The following is a 12,653-nucleotide window of genomic DNA, read 5'->3' as shown; positions in this document are numbered from 1 at the left end:
TTTAAAAATAAATTATTTTTTAAAAACTATTTATTTTCTCTCTTTCTCTCTCGCTCTCTCTCTACGATTATTATTATTATTTATTTATTTATTTTTATAAATTATTTTGTTTTAAAAACGCGATAAATCGCCATTTTTTTAATTTAAAAAAAAAAAATTATTTTAATCAAACGACAGGAAAAGAAAATCATTTTTTTTTTTTTAAATACGCGGAAGTAAATAATTAAATATTAATAAAATCTTATTAATTAATTATTAAAACAAAATTTACGTCATTCACGTCATAAATTTACGTCGTTACGTCATAATTTTCCCCTTTTTTCGTTATTTCTTCCGCCATTTCGTTGTTGTTAAATTTTTTCATATTCGTACAGGAAAGGAAAAACGGTCAAATCCGCCATTTTCTTTTGAAATTTTTTATAATGATGAGAATGTGGAGGAAAATAAACAAACAAACAAACAACAATCGTCGCTATTATAAAATTATATTTAAAAAAAAAAGCTTTTTTTAAACAAATAAATATAAACAATAAATAATAATTAAAAATTAAAAAAAAAAAAAATGGAAAAACGCGCGAAAGCGAAAAAATTCAAATTTATTAAATTAAACTTATAAACAAATTCAAGTTTTTTTTATTTAATAAAATAATAATAATAATAATTTAACATAAAAAAAAAAAAAGCAAAACGCTTTCATATTTTAAAAGGAATAATATTATCATTATTAATAATAACAATAAATTTAATCGACTTTATTTAAAAATGGCGATATCGAATCTAAATCTTCGCAATCGGGTATGACTTTTCCTTTGAATTTAACACATGCATCAGCACATAATTGACCCTCGAAATAGGTTCCAAACATTTTTTTACATTGTGCACAATTTCTTATGCATATACCAAATTGATTTGATTCCGTTGGTAATATTGACGAATTTGCCAAACATAAAAATGTCGTCAATAAAACGGCAGCCATTAATATCGAATATAATTTTTTTAATCCCATTCCCATTCCTGTAACAACAACAACAAACAATAAATTATTTAAAAAACAAACGGCAGACATTTTTATTTGATAATTACCACAATCATAATCTCACCATTTAATAATTAATTTTATTAACGTGATAATAATAATAATATTAATAATTTTTCATCATTATTAATATCAAAAATTTAATTTAAAAAAAAAAACGTTACACTCTCCACCTCCGCCCCTTTTCCACTTCCTCCTCCTCCTCCTCCTTTTCTCCTCCTTCTTCTTATAAATTATTACTTTTTTAATTAATTAATTAATTAATTAATAATAATTCCCGCCATTTTGTTTATACTTTAATATGACGTATGAATGAATGAATGAATAATAATAATAATTTTGTCCCGTTATACAAATTAATTAATAAATTTTTTGTTTTTAAGGTGCGGTCGGAAAATTTTGTTTGTTTTTTTTTAATAAAAGACGCGGAAAAATTAAACAATTATTATTATTATTATTATTATTATCGTTTAATAATTTTTTATTTCGTTAAATAAAATTTTTTCGAGACGCACACGCACACACTTCCCCTCGTTTGTTTTTCGCGTTTTTGTTGTTTGTTTGCGTTAAAAAAAAAAAAAAAAAACAATTTAAGAACAAACACTTGAAGAGATGTCGCCCGTTTGTTTCTTTAATAATAATAATAATAATAGTAATTAAATACGTTTCCGTTTAATTTTTTTTTTTCAATAAGGAAAATAATTAATTAATAATCGTTCGCGTTATAAAACAAACAAACAACAAAAAATTTTTATGTATAAAAAATGTTTAACAACAATTCGATACAAACAAATACAACCGACTGAATTTTTAATTTTTTTTTTTTTTTTAATTTAAATTTAAATTTAAATTTAAATTTTTTTTTTTAATGTCGTTTTTGGGTTTTTCTGTTTCTTCTTCTTCTTCTTTCGTTGATCTTGACCTATTGCATTTAATTTCACGTGTTTTTTTTTTTTTATTTTTATTTTTAAATCAAAACCTGTTTAATCTTCTTTAATCCTAAATAATAATAATAATAATAATTTAAATAAAATACGAAATAATAATAATATTACCGTAATATAAAGTTTTTAACTAATAATTTAAAAAAAAAATGAAAATTCATATTATCCGCCATTTTGATTAAGTTTTGTTTTCCCTTTTATTATTATTATTATTATTATGGTTAAACACGACAAGGCTCTTATTTGTCGGAATGTTTTTAAGAATTTATCCCAGGTTTCTACCCGACGATTCCTTAGGGATAAATTTTCAAATTTCGTTGGTGCCATTAATTTGTAATATTTTCCGAAGAAAAGTGGGCCGTCGCACATAGTGCGATTTCCTGAATTATTATTATTATTAATTATTATTATTATTATTATTATTATTATTATTATTATTATTTTAACGAAATTTACATCTCTTGTAATCATGAATAATAATAATAATAATAAATAAGTAAATAAGATTTAAATTTGAATAGAAATTAATTTTTAAAAAATGATAAAGAAAGAAATTATTTTCTTTTACCCTCTTGAAATTAAAAAAAAAAATTTAGTCACGTGGGTATCATTTTTTTTTTTACAGGTTTCAGGTTCTTCCCGGTACATTCAAGGTTTTATTAATATATACAGGTAAATTTTATTTATTAATAAATTGTATAAATTATTAATAAATTAATTATTATGTCTTTTAATAATTTCACCTTGTTTTGTCATAATTACGGTATTTCACATTTAAATTTATTATTATTATTATTATTATTAAACGTCAAACGACCAACGGTTTTTTTTTAAATATTTATTTTTAGTTATCAACGGTTTAAAAACGTCGTCTGCTACTTTAGATTAATAACATTCATTTGTTTATATATGGCAAAGTATTAAATAATTTTTTTATTTTTTTAATTTTTGATACCAAATTGAATTTCTTTTACTTTCAGGTATTTGTTTCACATAAAATTTTGTCTAAAATAATAATAATAATAATAATAATAATAATAAAACATTATTCTGTTCAATGAAAATTAAACTCATACACAAAGTTAAAATAATAATAATAATAATTACCTGATTTTATGTTTGTATCCTTTTGTTTATGTGTGTGTGTGTGTTGGTGTCTGTTTTATTCTTGATTATTATCAGTTAGAGAAACAAACAAACAAACAAACAAACAAGTTAACTGATGTAAAATAATGTTAATGGTCATTCTTTATATATATTTATATTATCCAAAACAATTTGTAAAATAATTAAAATCACTGTTGGAATTATTTTAAACAATTTTAATTAAATTTTATATATAACAAAACATAAACTTATTTTCATGATATGTGGTCTGAAATAAAAGCATCAATGATGATGATAAAATTAAATAAAATTGTCAATTTGTTGTTGTTTTTATATATTAGACACTTAGTGAGTTGTAAGACAAACCTGTTTTTTTTTTGTTTAATTTAATTTCTCTCTCTCTCTCTATCTCTTTCCTGGAGAAGTTTGTGCGAGTATGGAAAAAACAAAATTTTTTTAAATGCATTTTATATTTCTTTATATTTTCTCCTTGAAATTTTATTTATAAAAAAGTAAATTAATTGAGTAATCAATTAAATTTATTTATTTATTTTTTTGAAATTTATATTCTTATCTTTATTAAATAATTTTTATTAAGAAATTAAATGATTTCAAGACAAACTAATTTGTATAGGTTATCCATTTGTGTATGTGAAGAAATTTTAAAAATTAATTATTGTTTAAATTTTATATAGGCAATCAAGAGAGAAATTTTCATACCAAATAATGTAATTTACCCCAAAATGTATTTCAGGCTTAATAATTTCCATTATATCCTTCATAAAGTTTTGTTTCCCCTTCGTATTTAATATTTTAAACAAATTATCCTCTAATTTTATAAAATACTAATAATAACCGTCGCAGAATATTTTTTTTTTCTCTGAAAAAAGATAAAACCGTTATAGAACAATTCAAAAATTATCAAAATAAAATTCGTATACTGCTTTAGTCAATGCAAAGATATAAACAAGACAAAATATTTATTGAAATATTATTAAAAATAAAACAATTATTCGATTTAAAATGTATAAAACTTTTATTTAATAAAAAATTAATTTAAATTTCTATTCTAGTTTATTTTTTTTTTTAATTTAATAAAAATCCCAAAAAAAAATTTTTACTTTTTTTCTTTTAACTAACGTAGTAATAACCGCCAAGAACATGTCGGCAACGCAGCATTTTAAACATGTCGTCGCGGTTAACATTACTTGACGCGATTATTGTGTTTTATTATTTTATTTTGTGATTTAGGTGGTTTTAAGTGAATTTAATATTATGTTTTATTAAATTATTAATGTATTTCTATTTATTTATAGTTTTATATAAATATATCATAGTTATTTTCAACGTGATGATAATTTTAACCCTAATATGGTGGCAAGTTAGTGTTTCAGTGAGTGCTGTGAGTTTTTTGTGTTTCAATGTGAAATAATTTGTGTGAATTTCACCTTAAGTGGATATAATTTGGTTACAAATACATCATACTTATTGGATACCTTAAAATTATTCATGACACCATGGAGGAATAAGAATTCAACAAATGTAAGTAAGATGATCACATAAGTTTAACACAATAGGGGAAAAGAAAGGAGGTACAAATTCATGTTCTGTTACTTTATTTTATTTTTATTTTACTACAATCTTTTATTTTACAAGCATATATATGTATATATTATAAATGATCATATAAATTACTCAAGTATAACTCATTCACATTATTAGACATAAATTATAAATATATAGTTAAACTTATTTAAATATGTCTAAGGTGCCAGTAACATATATAATAATGATAACTATAACATAGAATCAATACATGATGTCAGCTTGAGTAAAAACAGTAAATTTTTTTGGAGAATGTCTAATACCAAATGGTGCTCTTGGTGCACATTTACCTTTTATTCTATCAATATTACAATTAAGTGTATTATATTGACTTGGTCCGGGTATGTGAGGATCCTTTGGTAAAAACGGGGGTTGTCTATGTCCGGTGAATGGTATGGCTGGTTCTTTTTTTTTATACACATCAATGCTAACTGTATCGTATGCTCCAGGACCTGGTGTCGATGATTTAAACAATCCTGTTTCCCTTCTTCCCTGCATCGAATAAGCTCTTCCTATTTTCTTTTTATCAGGTACCTAAAACCTAATTTTTGCTGTTTAATAAATTCACAACCTTGCATAAAATTTATTCTTACATATGGTTTATTAAAAACATGTATCTCACGTTGTTTCCTATCGTTGTCGGTACTGTGTATTTGTTTGGTGGTGGTGTATCCGTTTTAACAATGAATGGTGTACGATTACCATAGCCAAAAGTATATGATTTTATACTTTTTGTTTTGTTTTCATCCGTTGGATGATAATCTAAAGGTCCGGGAGTTAAGGTTTTAGTTTCTGTAAATGATCCTTTTGATTGTATCGTATAAGCCGGTGATGAAAGCTGTAATAATAATAATAATAATAATGAAGTCATTGTTTTAACACACATAAACACTTTTTCCATACATTGTTATCAATAGTAGTCAGTCTGACAAAAAATGATTACCTTGCCAAATCTTGTAAAACTAGATGTTGAATAATCTAACGGACTCGGAGTTGAAGATTTTGACCTCATATTATCTGGTAATCTCATACCAAATGAATATCCCTTTGATTGTTGTTGTTGCGGTTGTTGTTGTTGTTGTTGCAGTTGTTGTGACATTTTTTTAGTTTTTAAAAATTATAGTTAATATTTCAAAAAATTATAATTATACATATGTATATAGAAATCAGAGTTAAATGAAATTAAAGGACAAAGACGCGCCCTTACAATTTTTTTTGTTCCTTTAGTTGTTATTTCCCTCCTCGAACCACATATTTGTTTATTATTATTATTATTATTATTTTTTTTTTTTTGTTTTTGTTTTTTATTCCAAACGTTTTCAATTTGAATTTTTATAATGGCGACCATTTAGAAAAATGGAAATTGATAAAAGTTTTCTTTTTTTTTTTTTTTTAAATTTTTCAAAAGATGAAATGACAAAAAAAAATATAATCATGAACATGGTGGTGGTTGAATTACCCCCACCCCATTCAATGTTTTGTGAAAGGGGTGGGATTTATTTTCGGGTTCCCAAATTTTTTTTTTTTTACCTGAGGGGAGGGGGGTGGGGCGACAGGTATAAATAATAATAATTTTAGCGTTGTTAAATCAGTTTAACGGTTATTAACGAATCGTGAACATACTAATCGAATTTAGTGATAATAATTTTAAAAAGTGATTTTTGAAAAAAATATGGAACCATTTTTAACATTATTTTACACAATGGGTGTGAGCACGATGTTTTTCGATATGTGGAACGATAATTTCGATATAATCGGAAGTCTTCCACTCGAAATTGCATCCATGATATTAAGGTAAGTTTTATTTTATTGTTTTGTCATTCATTCAATTTGTGTGTTTTGATTTTCGAAATGTGTGAATTAATAATAATATTTTTTATTGTAGAAAATTAGATCCGAAAACATTATTAACGGCTTGCAAAGTAAGCAACAAATGGTTGAAAATAATAAAATCGGATTGCGTTTTGAGAAAAACAATCCGTGAGGAAATACTAAGACAGAGAAGAGAAAAATGGGCGAAAGAAATGTTTCTTTCCAAGTACATAAATCATCACGCTGGTGTTTTAAATCAGCCGAAATCATCTACAACGGAAAATAGACCGTATCCCGATTTGAGTAAAAAATCGGTGAGTAGAAGATTCGAGAAATCTATAAAAACCGTCGAACAACAAGTACCAAAAAATAAAAAAATGAAAAAAACGTGGGTATCCACAGTATCGACGGGAAAAATACGAAATTTTCGTTAAGAAAAATTGTATATAACTATTATTATTATTAATATTATTATGTATATATTTTGTAAATATTATTTATATATTTTATTAAATTATTGACTAATATATATTATTATTATTTTATACATATTTATACAAATTTGTAAAATGTCGTTATATCGTACACGTGAACTTTTATGTATATATTTTGTGCCAAAAACTTCCACTTGATTAAATCCAATATCCGTTTTTCAATAACAAACAAACAAACAAACATTATTCATAACATTTATGGCTCCGTGCCATAATTACTATATTCTTACATTTATTTAATAAAACATCAATAAATAAATTAATAGACATTTACGTTCGGTAACTTTTATGTAAATATAAAATTTTTTTTCTTATTTACATAAACGTTCGTATATATAAATAAAACAAATATTAGAGTTTTTGGTACAACATTTAATAAAAAATTTTTAATAACGTAACAAACACGCACAACACGCTCACATATATAAAATGTTTTTTTTTTATGTTCACCACCATGTTCGTGTAAAATTTTTTATTGTTATTATTATTATTATTTATTAAATTTATTGTCGGTGAATGAAATAAAAAGTTTATTATTCCGTTGAATTTTCGGTGTCACCACCGAAATCTTCCGAATGCTATATGGTGTCGCTTAAATTTCGACATAAGCATATCGAGAAAAACATTCCGATGAGCTAGAAATAAACATAAAACATTATTATTATTATTATTATTTTGTTTCGATCACTCGTAGGAAAAAATCAAAACCGGAAACGAATTGTCGAGAATGGGGAGAAAATATTTGAATTTATTTTTTAAACAGGAAATAACGTTTGGTTTTGTTTTTTTTTTCTATAATCGTTTATAATAAGGTTAAAGATGGCGGCTTAAATTTATGTCGTAAATTTTATTTTATTTGTTAATATTATTTTTTTTCTAGAAATTTCGATTCGTTTTCTTTTAACAAAAAAGGTTTACCTGTAAGGCAGCCGAACTTATTCCGACCGTTATTAATATGGCCGTTTCTTTTTTAAACCATATTTCAATATCTCTTATGCACCCCTAAAAAACATAAACACAAAACATAAACATAAAAAAAAAAATTTAAATTAAATTATTTATAATGTTTTTTTTTTTTAAACGTACCTGTTTGTTTCGTGCCGTTTTGTGTATTTTTTCATTCGAATCTTGACAGGATAAATCGTCTTTAACATTTGGATTTTGCCAGGGTTCTTCTACCTAATACCCCCCCGAAAAAAAAAATTCGATTAATAAATAATAATAATAATAATAATAATAAAAAGAAAATGGCGTCGAAAAAAATAAAAAAAAACGTTTTGTTGGAAATCGTTTTCTTTTTTGAATTAGTTCGATGTGTTAAATGTGGAAAAAAACAAACAACCGTTGTTTGTTTGTTTACAAATGACTCATATATGGGTCGATGACCTTTTTTTGTATCATTTTCCCTCCATTTTTTATAATTTTTGAAATTTATAATCGTTTTTATTATTTTTATATTATAACCGTATTGTAAACGTTAAATTTTTAGGGATTTAAATTTTGCATAGGATATTATTATTATTATACACGTAAAATATCGTTTGTCGGACAAACAAGCACAAACAAGCACAAACAATTAAATGAAATATTATAATGAGATTAATGACGTTTAACGTGATTTTAAATAATTAGATTGAAAATTTTTTTTTTTTTAATGATGGCGTCCATTTTTAATAAATTTATTCATGCTCATGCAACAACAACAGCAGCGGCAGCAAAAGCGTTTTCATTATTATTATTATTATTAGTGTGATTGTTGCTAACTACAAACAAATAAAAAAAATATATACACGACAAACGTGATTCCTCATACATAATAGATAAAGTGTTTTATATTAATTATTTTCGTAATAAATTAAAAAAAAAAATTCAGTTTTGTTTGTTTTCCGGCGGCGGAGAGGGCAGAGGCGGGGGGAGGGTCATGTGCTGTGAGGAGTCACATTTACGTTTACGTATATATATTTACATAAAAAAAAAAAAAAAAAAATTATACTTAATGATGATAATATATTTATTTTTTTTCTTTTGACAAACTTACTGTTCCGTAAAATACTCTCGTCACTACACTTATTGGACTCCCTGAATTAGAAATTCGTGGCTTGAAATGAAAAAAAAAATGTTTTTTGTTGTTTGTTTGTTTGTTTGTTTTTTTTCTGATTGTTTTTGTTTTGTTTCCTCTTTGTCGAATGAAAAAATATTAACATGAACAAATAATAAGAAAGAAAATGTGGTACTAAAACAATAACTACGTCGATAATTAAAAATGTCTTTCCCGTGTGTGTTTGTTTGTGTTTGTGTTTGTTTAAGTGAGAGATATTATGTATGAGGAAGAAAAAGAACAATGATTGTTATTAATTAAAAGTATTTGAATTTTTAGATTTTTGTGACGTGACGTTTCTACTGGTATGCAAAAATTGTAAAAGAAAGAGATAGAGAGAGAGAGAGAGAGAGAGTAAAAGAAATCAAAATGGAGAAAAACAGAGTGAGTTAAGAAAAATGTAGTAAAGAAAGAAAAGGTGAGAAAGGGATGCAAAGGAAAATAGGGATTGTGAGGGAGAAGAAAACGAGAAGGAATGAGTGTAAAAGAAAAAGAGAATTAGGAAAATGAAAGGAAAGGAACAGAGTGATTGAAAAAGAGAGAGAGAGAGAGGAAATAAGGAATAAATAAAAATTCAGAGAGAGAGAGAGACAGAGAGAGTAAAGAAATATAAATGAGAGGATAAAGAAAAGGTGAGAAAAGGATACAATGGAAAATAGGGATTGTGAGGGAATAAGAAAAGAGAGCGGCAAAGAGTTAAAAATAAAAAAAAGAGAGAGAATGAGGAAAATGAAAGATTGAGAAACAGAGTGATTGAAAAAGAGAGAGAAAGAGAGAAATTGAAGAAGTAAAGAATAAATAAAAATACAGAGAGAGAGAGAGAGAAATCAAAAAAGAAAATTATGAAGAGAGAGGGAGAGAGAGATATCGAGGGCATAAACGTATAAAAAATAAATAAATCGTGAGGTGGGGCGCGGTTGTTGTTGTTGTTGTTGAGGTAAAACAAAATTTTGTTGTGATGTTTGAGTGAGGGTTTTCAATTCTACATCGAAAGGTTTTCCTTTATTCAAATTATGTTTATTATTATTATTATTTATTTATTTATAAAATTGTATTTTTATTCCTTTATCATTTATCAAACACGTTTTTTTTTTTTCTTGTAAACGTAAACAAGGTGATTGGTTATTCGTGCTAAAAAAAAAATTAAATTCCAGTGCCAAAAAAAAAATATCATCATCATTATTATTATTATTATTAATTTATAAGAAGTTTTTCTTTTTTCTTTTTCAAATTATCGAACAAATTAAATAAATAAGTAAATAAATAAAATAAGGTTCGTGAAAATATAGAGAAAAAAAGAAAATTGTTTACCTCTCCAGGATCTTGAGTTATGCAACAAGTTAATGGAACGTTTCTTTTTTCCACCGATATATTACTTTCGTTTCTCCAATTTGATTTTATATAATCGTTATCACTTTTAATTCCGCAGCATTTGAACTGTTTTTTTGATTGAATTTGTCATAAATCGAGAAAAAAAAAAATAATAATAATAATAATTAGTGTGGTCGGGGAGGGAGGGATGGGGGACAAAAAAAAATTAATCGTTACCTTGTACTGTGCGAAATCAACGGCTTCGGAAAATGATAAATATTTTTCATTACTATTTTTATAACCGTAATGTTTTATCAAACCCGACGTTAGCCTATCTTCCAAACCCAATAGAAAATGATCTTTATATATGTACGTAACTATCGATACGGATAACTCAATGCACGTGAGAATGAATAATAAGGTGAAATACTAGAACAAAAAAAAAATGTCGTTCGCGAATACAAAAAAAAAAAACAAACAGACAAACAAACATGAAAAAAACTTACGATTGCGAGCAAACAACGATTTTCTCTTACGGCACCGCAACAACCGAATATTCCAGATATCAAAACGAATCCACCTAATGATAATAATATATATGCGAGATAATAACCGAAATCCGTGTTTAAATCATCGGACGTAACAAAATGAAAAAGATGAATTTTTGACGAATCCACAAATATCCACGTTCCTAATACTATGAGCGTGCCTCCAGCGAGCTAAAGTTATCCAGGAAATTTTTTTATAATAATAATAATAATAATAATTTGTAATTCCAGTTGGTTTTCTTTTCGCAAACCAATTCTCATTACTACTCACCCACAGAATTAAATTAAATGATATTAATATGCTTTTTGCACATCCGACGGCCATTATTATTATTATTATTATTATTATCACATCAAATTTTAAATAATAATGATGATAATGATGATAATACGTCACGCACGAATTAAATACATTTCTATAACAAAATTTAAATATTTAAAAAAAAAACATAAAATAAATTTTTTCTGTCGTTGTTATTATTATGAGTGGTGGGGGGAGGGGATACACTTCGTTTTGGGTGAAATTTTTAAAAAAGGGAATGGGTGGGATTTTTTTTTACCTGAGGGGAGGGGGGTGGGACCACAGGTATAAATAATAATAATTTTAGCATTGTTAAATCAGTTTAACGGTTATTAACGAATCGTGAACATACTATTCAAATTTAGTGATAATAATTTTAAAAAGTGATTTTTGAAAAAAATATGGAACCATTTTTAACATTGTTTTACACGATGGGTGTTAGCACGATGTTTTTCGATATGTGGAACGATAATTTCGATATAATCGGAAATCTTCCACTCGAAATTGCATCCATGATATTAAGGTAAGTTTTATTTTATTGTTTTCTCATTCATTCAATTTGTGTTTTTTGAAATGTGTGAATTAACAATTTTTGATTTTTTATTGTAGAAAATTAGATCCGAAAACATTACTAACGGCTTGCAAAGTAAGCAACAAATGGTTGAAAATAATAAAATCGGATTGCGTTTTAAGAAAAACAATCCGTGAGGAAATACTAAGACAAAGAAGAGAAAAATGGGCGAAAGAAATGTTTCTTTCCAAGTACATAAATCATCACGCTGGTGTTTTAAATCAGCCGAAATCATCTACAACGGAAAATAGACCGTATCCCGATTTGAGTAAAAAATCGGGGAGTAGAAGATTCGAGAAATCTATAAAAACCGTCGAACAACAAGTACCAAAAAATAAAAAAATGAAAAAAACGTGGGTATCCACTGTATCGACGGGAAAAATACGAAATTTTCGTTAACAAAAATTGTATATAACTATTATTATTAATATTATTATTATTATTATGTATATATTTTGTAAATATTTATAACGATAAGTTTATTATTTATTATTATTATTATTAAGATTAAATATATATTTTTTTAAATATTAATATCCCGTATACGTATGAAATTTTGGTCGTAAATATGTTTACCTTAATTATTATTATTATTATTATTTACGTGTATATATTTTTACGTTATCCAATTATAACGAAAAAAAAGTTACGCACTTAAATCAAACGAATAATACAAAATGGCCGTGTAAATTATTTAATAATAAAAAAAAAATAACAACGGTTATTTCGGTAATTTATTTTTTGTTGTGTAAAAAAAATTTTATTCGATCCCGGATCTTTACCCTGGAGGTTGAAACGATTTACGGGTACTGGATCCTTTCCTCTC

General features: G+C 25.4%; 6 protein-coding genes across 6 annotated transcripts; 2 read left to right on the top strand and 4 right to left on the bottom strand.

Moving 5' to 3' along the window:
• Positions 1-742: 742 nt before the first annotated feature.
• Positions 743-1,066, bottom strand: Phum_PHUM580410 (Eclosion hormone precursor, putative; the record flags this gene model as incomplete). Its single annotated transcript, XM_002432265.1, has 1 exon — positions 743-1,066. The coding sequence occupies one exon, from the start codon at positions 1,064-1,066 to the stop codon at positions 743-745; it is 324 nt and encodes a 107-aa protein (XP_002432310.1).
• A 3,830-nt stretch (positions 1,067-4,896) lies between these two features.
• Phum_PHUM580400 (uncharacterized protein) lies at positions 4,897-5,722 on the bottom strand (the record flags this gene model as incomplete). Its single annotated transcript, XM_002432264.1, has 3 exons — positions 4,897-5,226; positions 5,315-5,530; positions 5,636-5,722. 3 exons carry the CDS (start codon positions 5,720-5,722, stop codon positions 4,897-4,899), a joined length of 633 nt encoding a protein of 210 aa, XP_002432309.1.
• Positions 5,723-6,364: 642 nt separating this feature from the next.
• Positions 6,365-6,938, top strand: Phum_PHUM580390 (uncharacterized protein; the record flags this gene model as incomplete). Its single annotated transcript, XM_002432263.1, has 2 exons — positions 6,365-6,486; positions 6,578-6,938. The coding sequence occupies 2 exons, from the start codon at positions 6,365-6,367 to the stop codon at positions 6,936-6,938; spliced, it is 483 nt and encodes a 160-aa protein (XP_002432308.1).
• Positions 6,939-7,576: 638 nt separating this feature from the next.
• On the bottom strand, positions 7,577-8,399 carry Phum_PHUM580380 (uncharacterized protein; the record flags this gene model as incomplete). The annotated part of the gene is made up of 4 exons (XM_002432262.1): positions 7,577-7,633; positions 7,917-8,000; positions 8,085-8,177; positions 8,385-8,399. The coding sequence occupies 4 exons, from the start codon at positions 8,397-8,399 to the stop codon at positions 7,577-7,579; spliced, it is 249 nt and encodes an 82-aa protein (XP_002432307.1).
• Positions 8,400-10,218: 1,819 nt separating this feature from the next.
• Phum_PHUM580370 (tetraspanin-18, putative) lies at positions 10,219-11,280 on the bottom strand (the record flags this gene model as incomplete). Its single annotated transcript, XM_002432261.1, has 5 exons — positions 10,219-10,227; positions 10,408-10,533; positions 10,645-10,836; positions 10,914-11,126; positions 11,227-11,280. The coding sequence occupies 5 exons, from the start codon at positions 11,278-11,280 to the stop codon at positions 10,219-10,221; spliced, it is 594 nt and encodes a 197-aa protein (XP_002432306.1).
• A 377-nt stretch (positions 11,281-11,657) lies between these two features.
• Positions 11,658-12,226, top strand: Phum_PHUM580360 (uncharacterized protein; the record flags this gene model as incomplete). Its single annotated transcript, XM_002432260.1, has 2 exons — positions 11,658-11,779; positions 11,866-12,226. 2 exons carry the CDS (start codon positions 11,658-11,660, stop codon positions 12,224-12,226), a joined length of 483 nt encoding a protein of 160 aa, XP_002432305.1.
• Positions 12,227-12,653: the final 427 nt, after the last annotated feature.

This window comes from Pediculus humanus, genomic scaffold (assembly GCF_000006295.1).
Source record: "Pediculus humanus corporis 1103172108309 genomic scaffold, whole genome shotgun sequence".
NCBI lineage: Eukaryota > Metazoa > Arthropoda > Insecta > Psocodea > Pediculidae > Pediculus > Pediculus humanus.
Note: the sequence above shows the minus strand (reverse complement) of the source record. Positions and strands in the feature narration are given on the sequence as shown.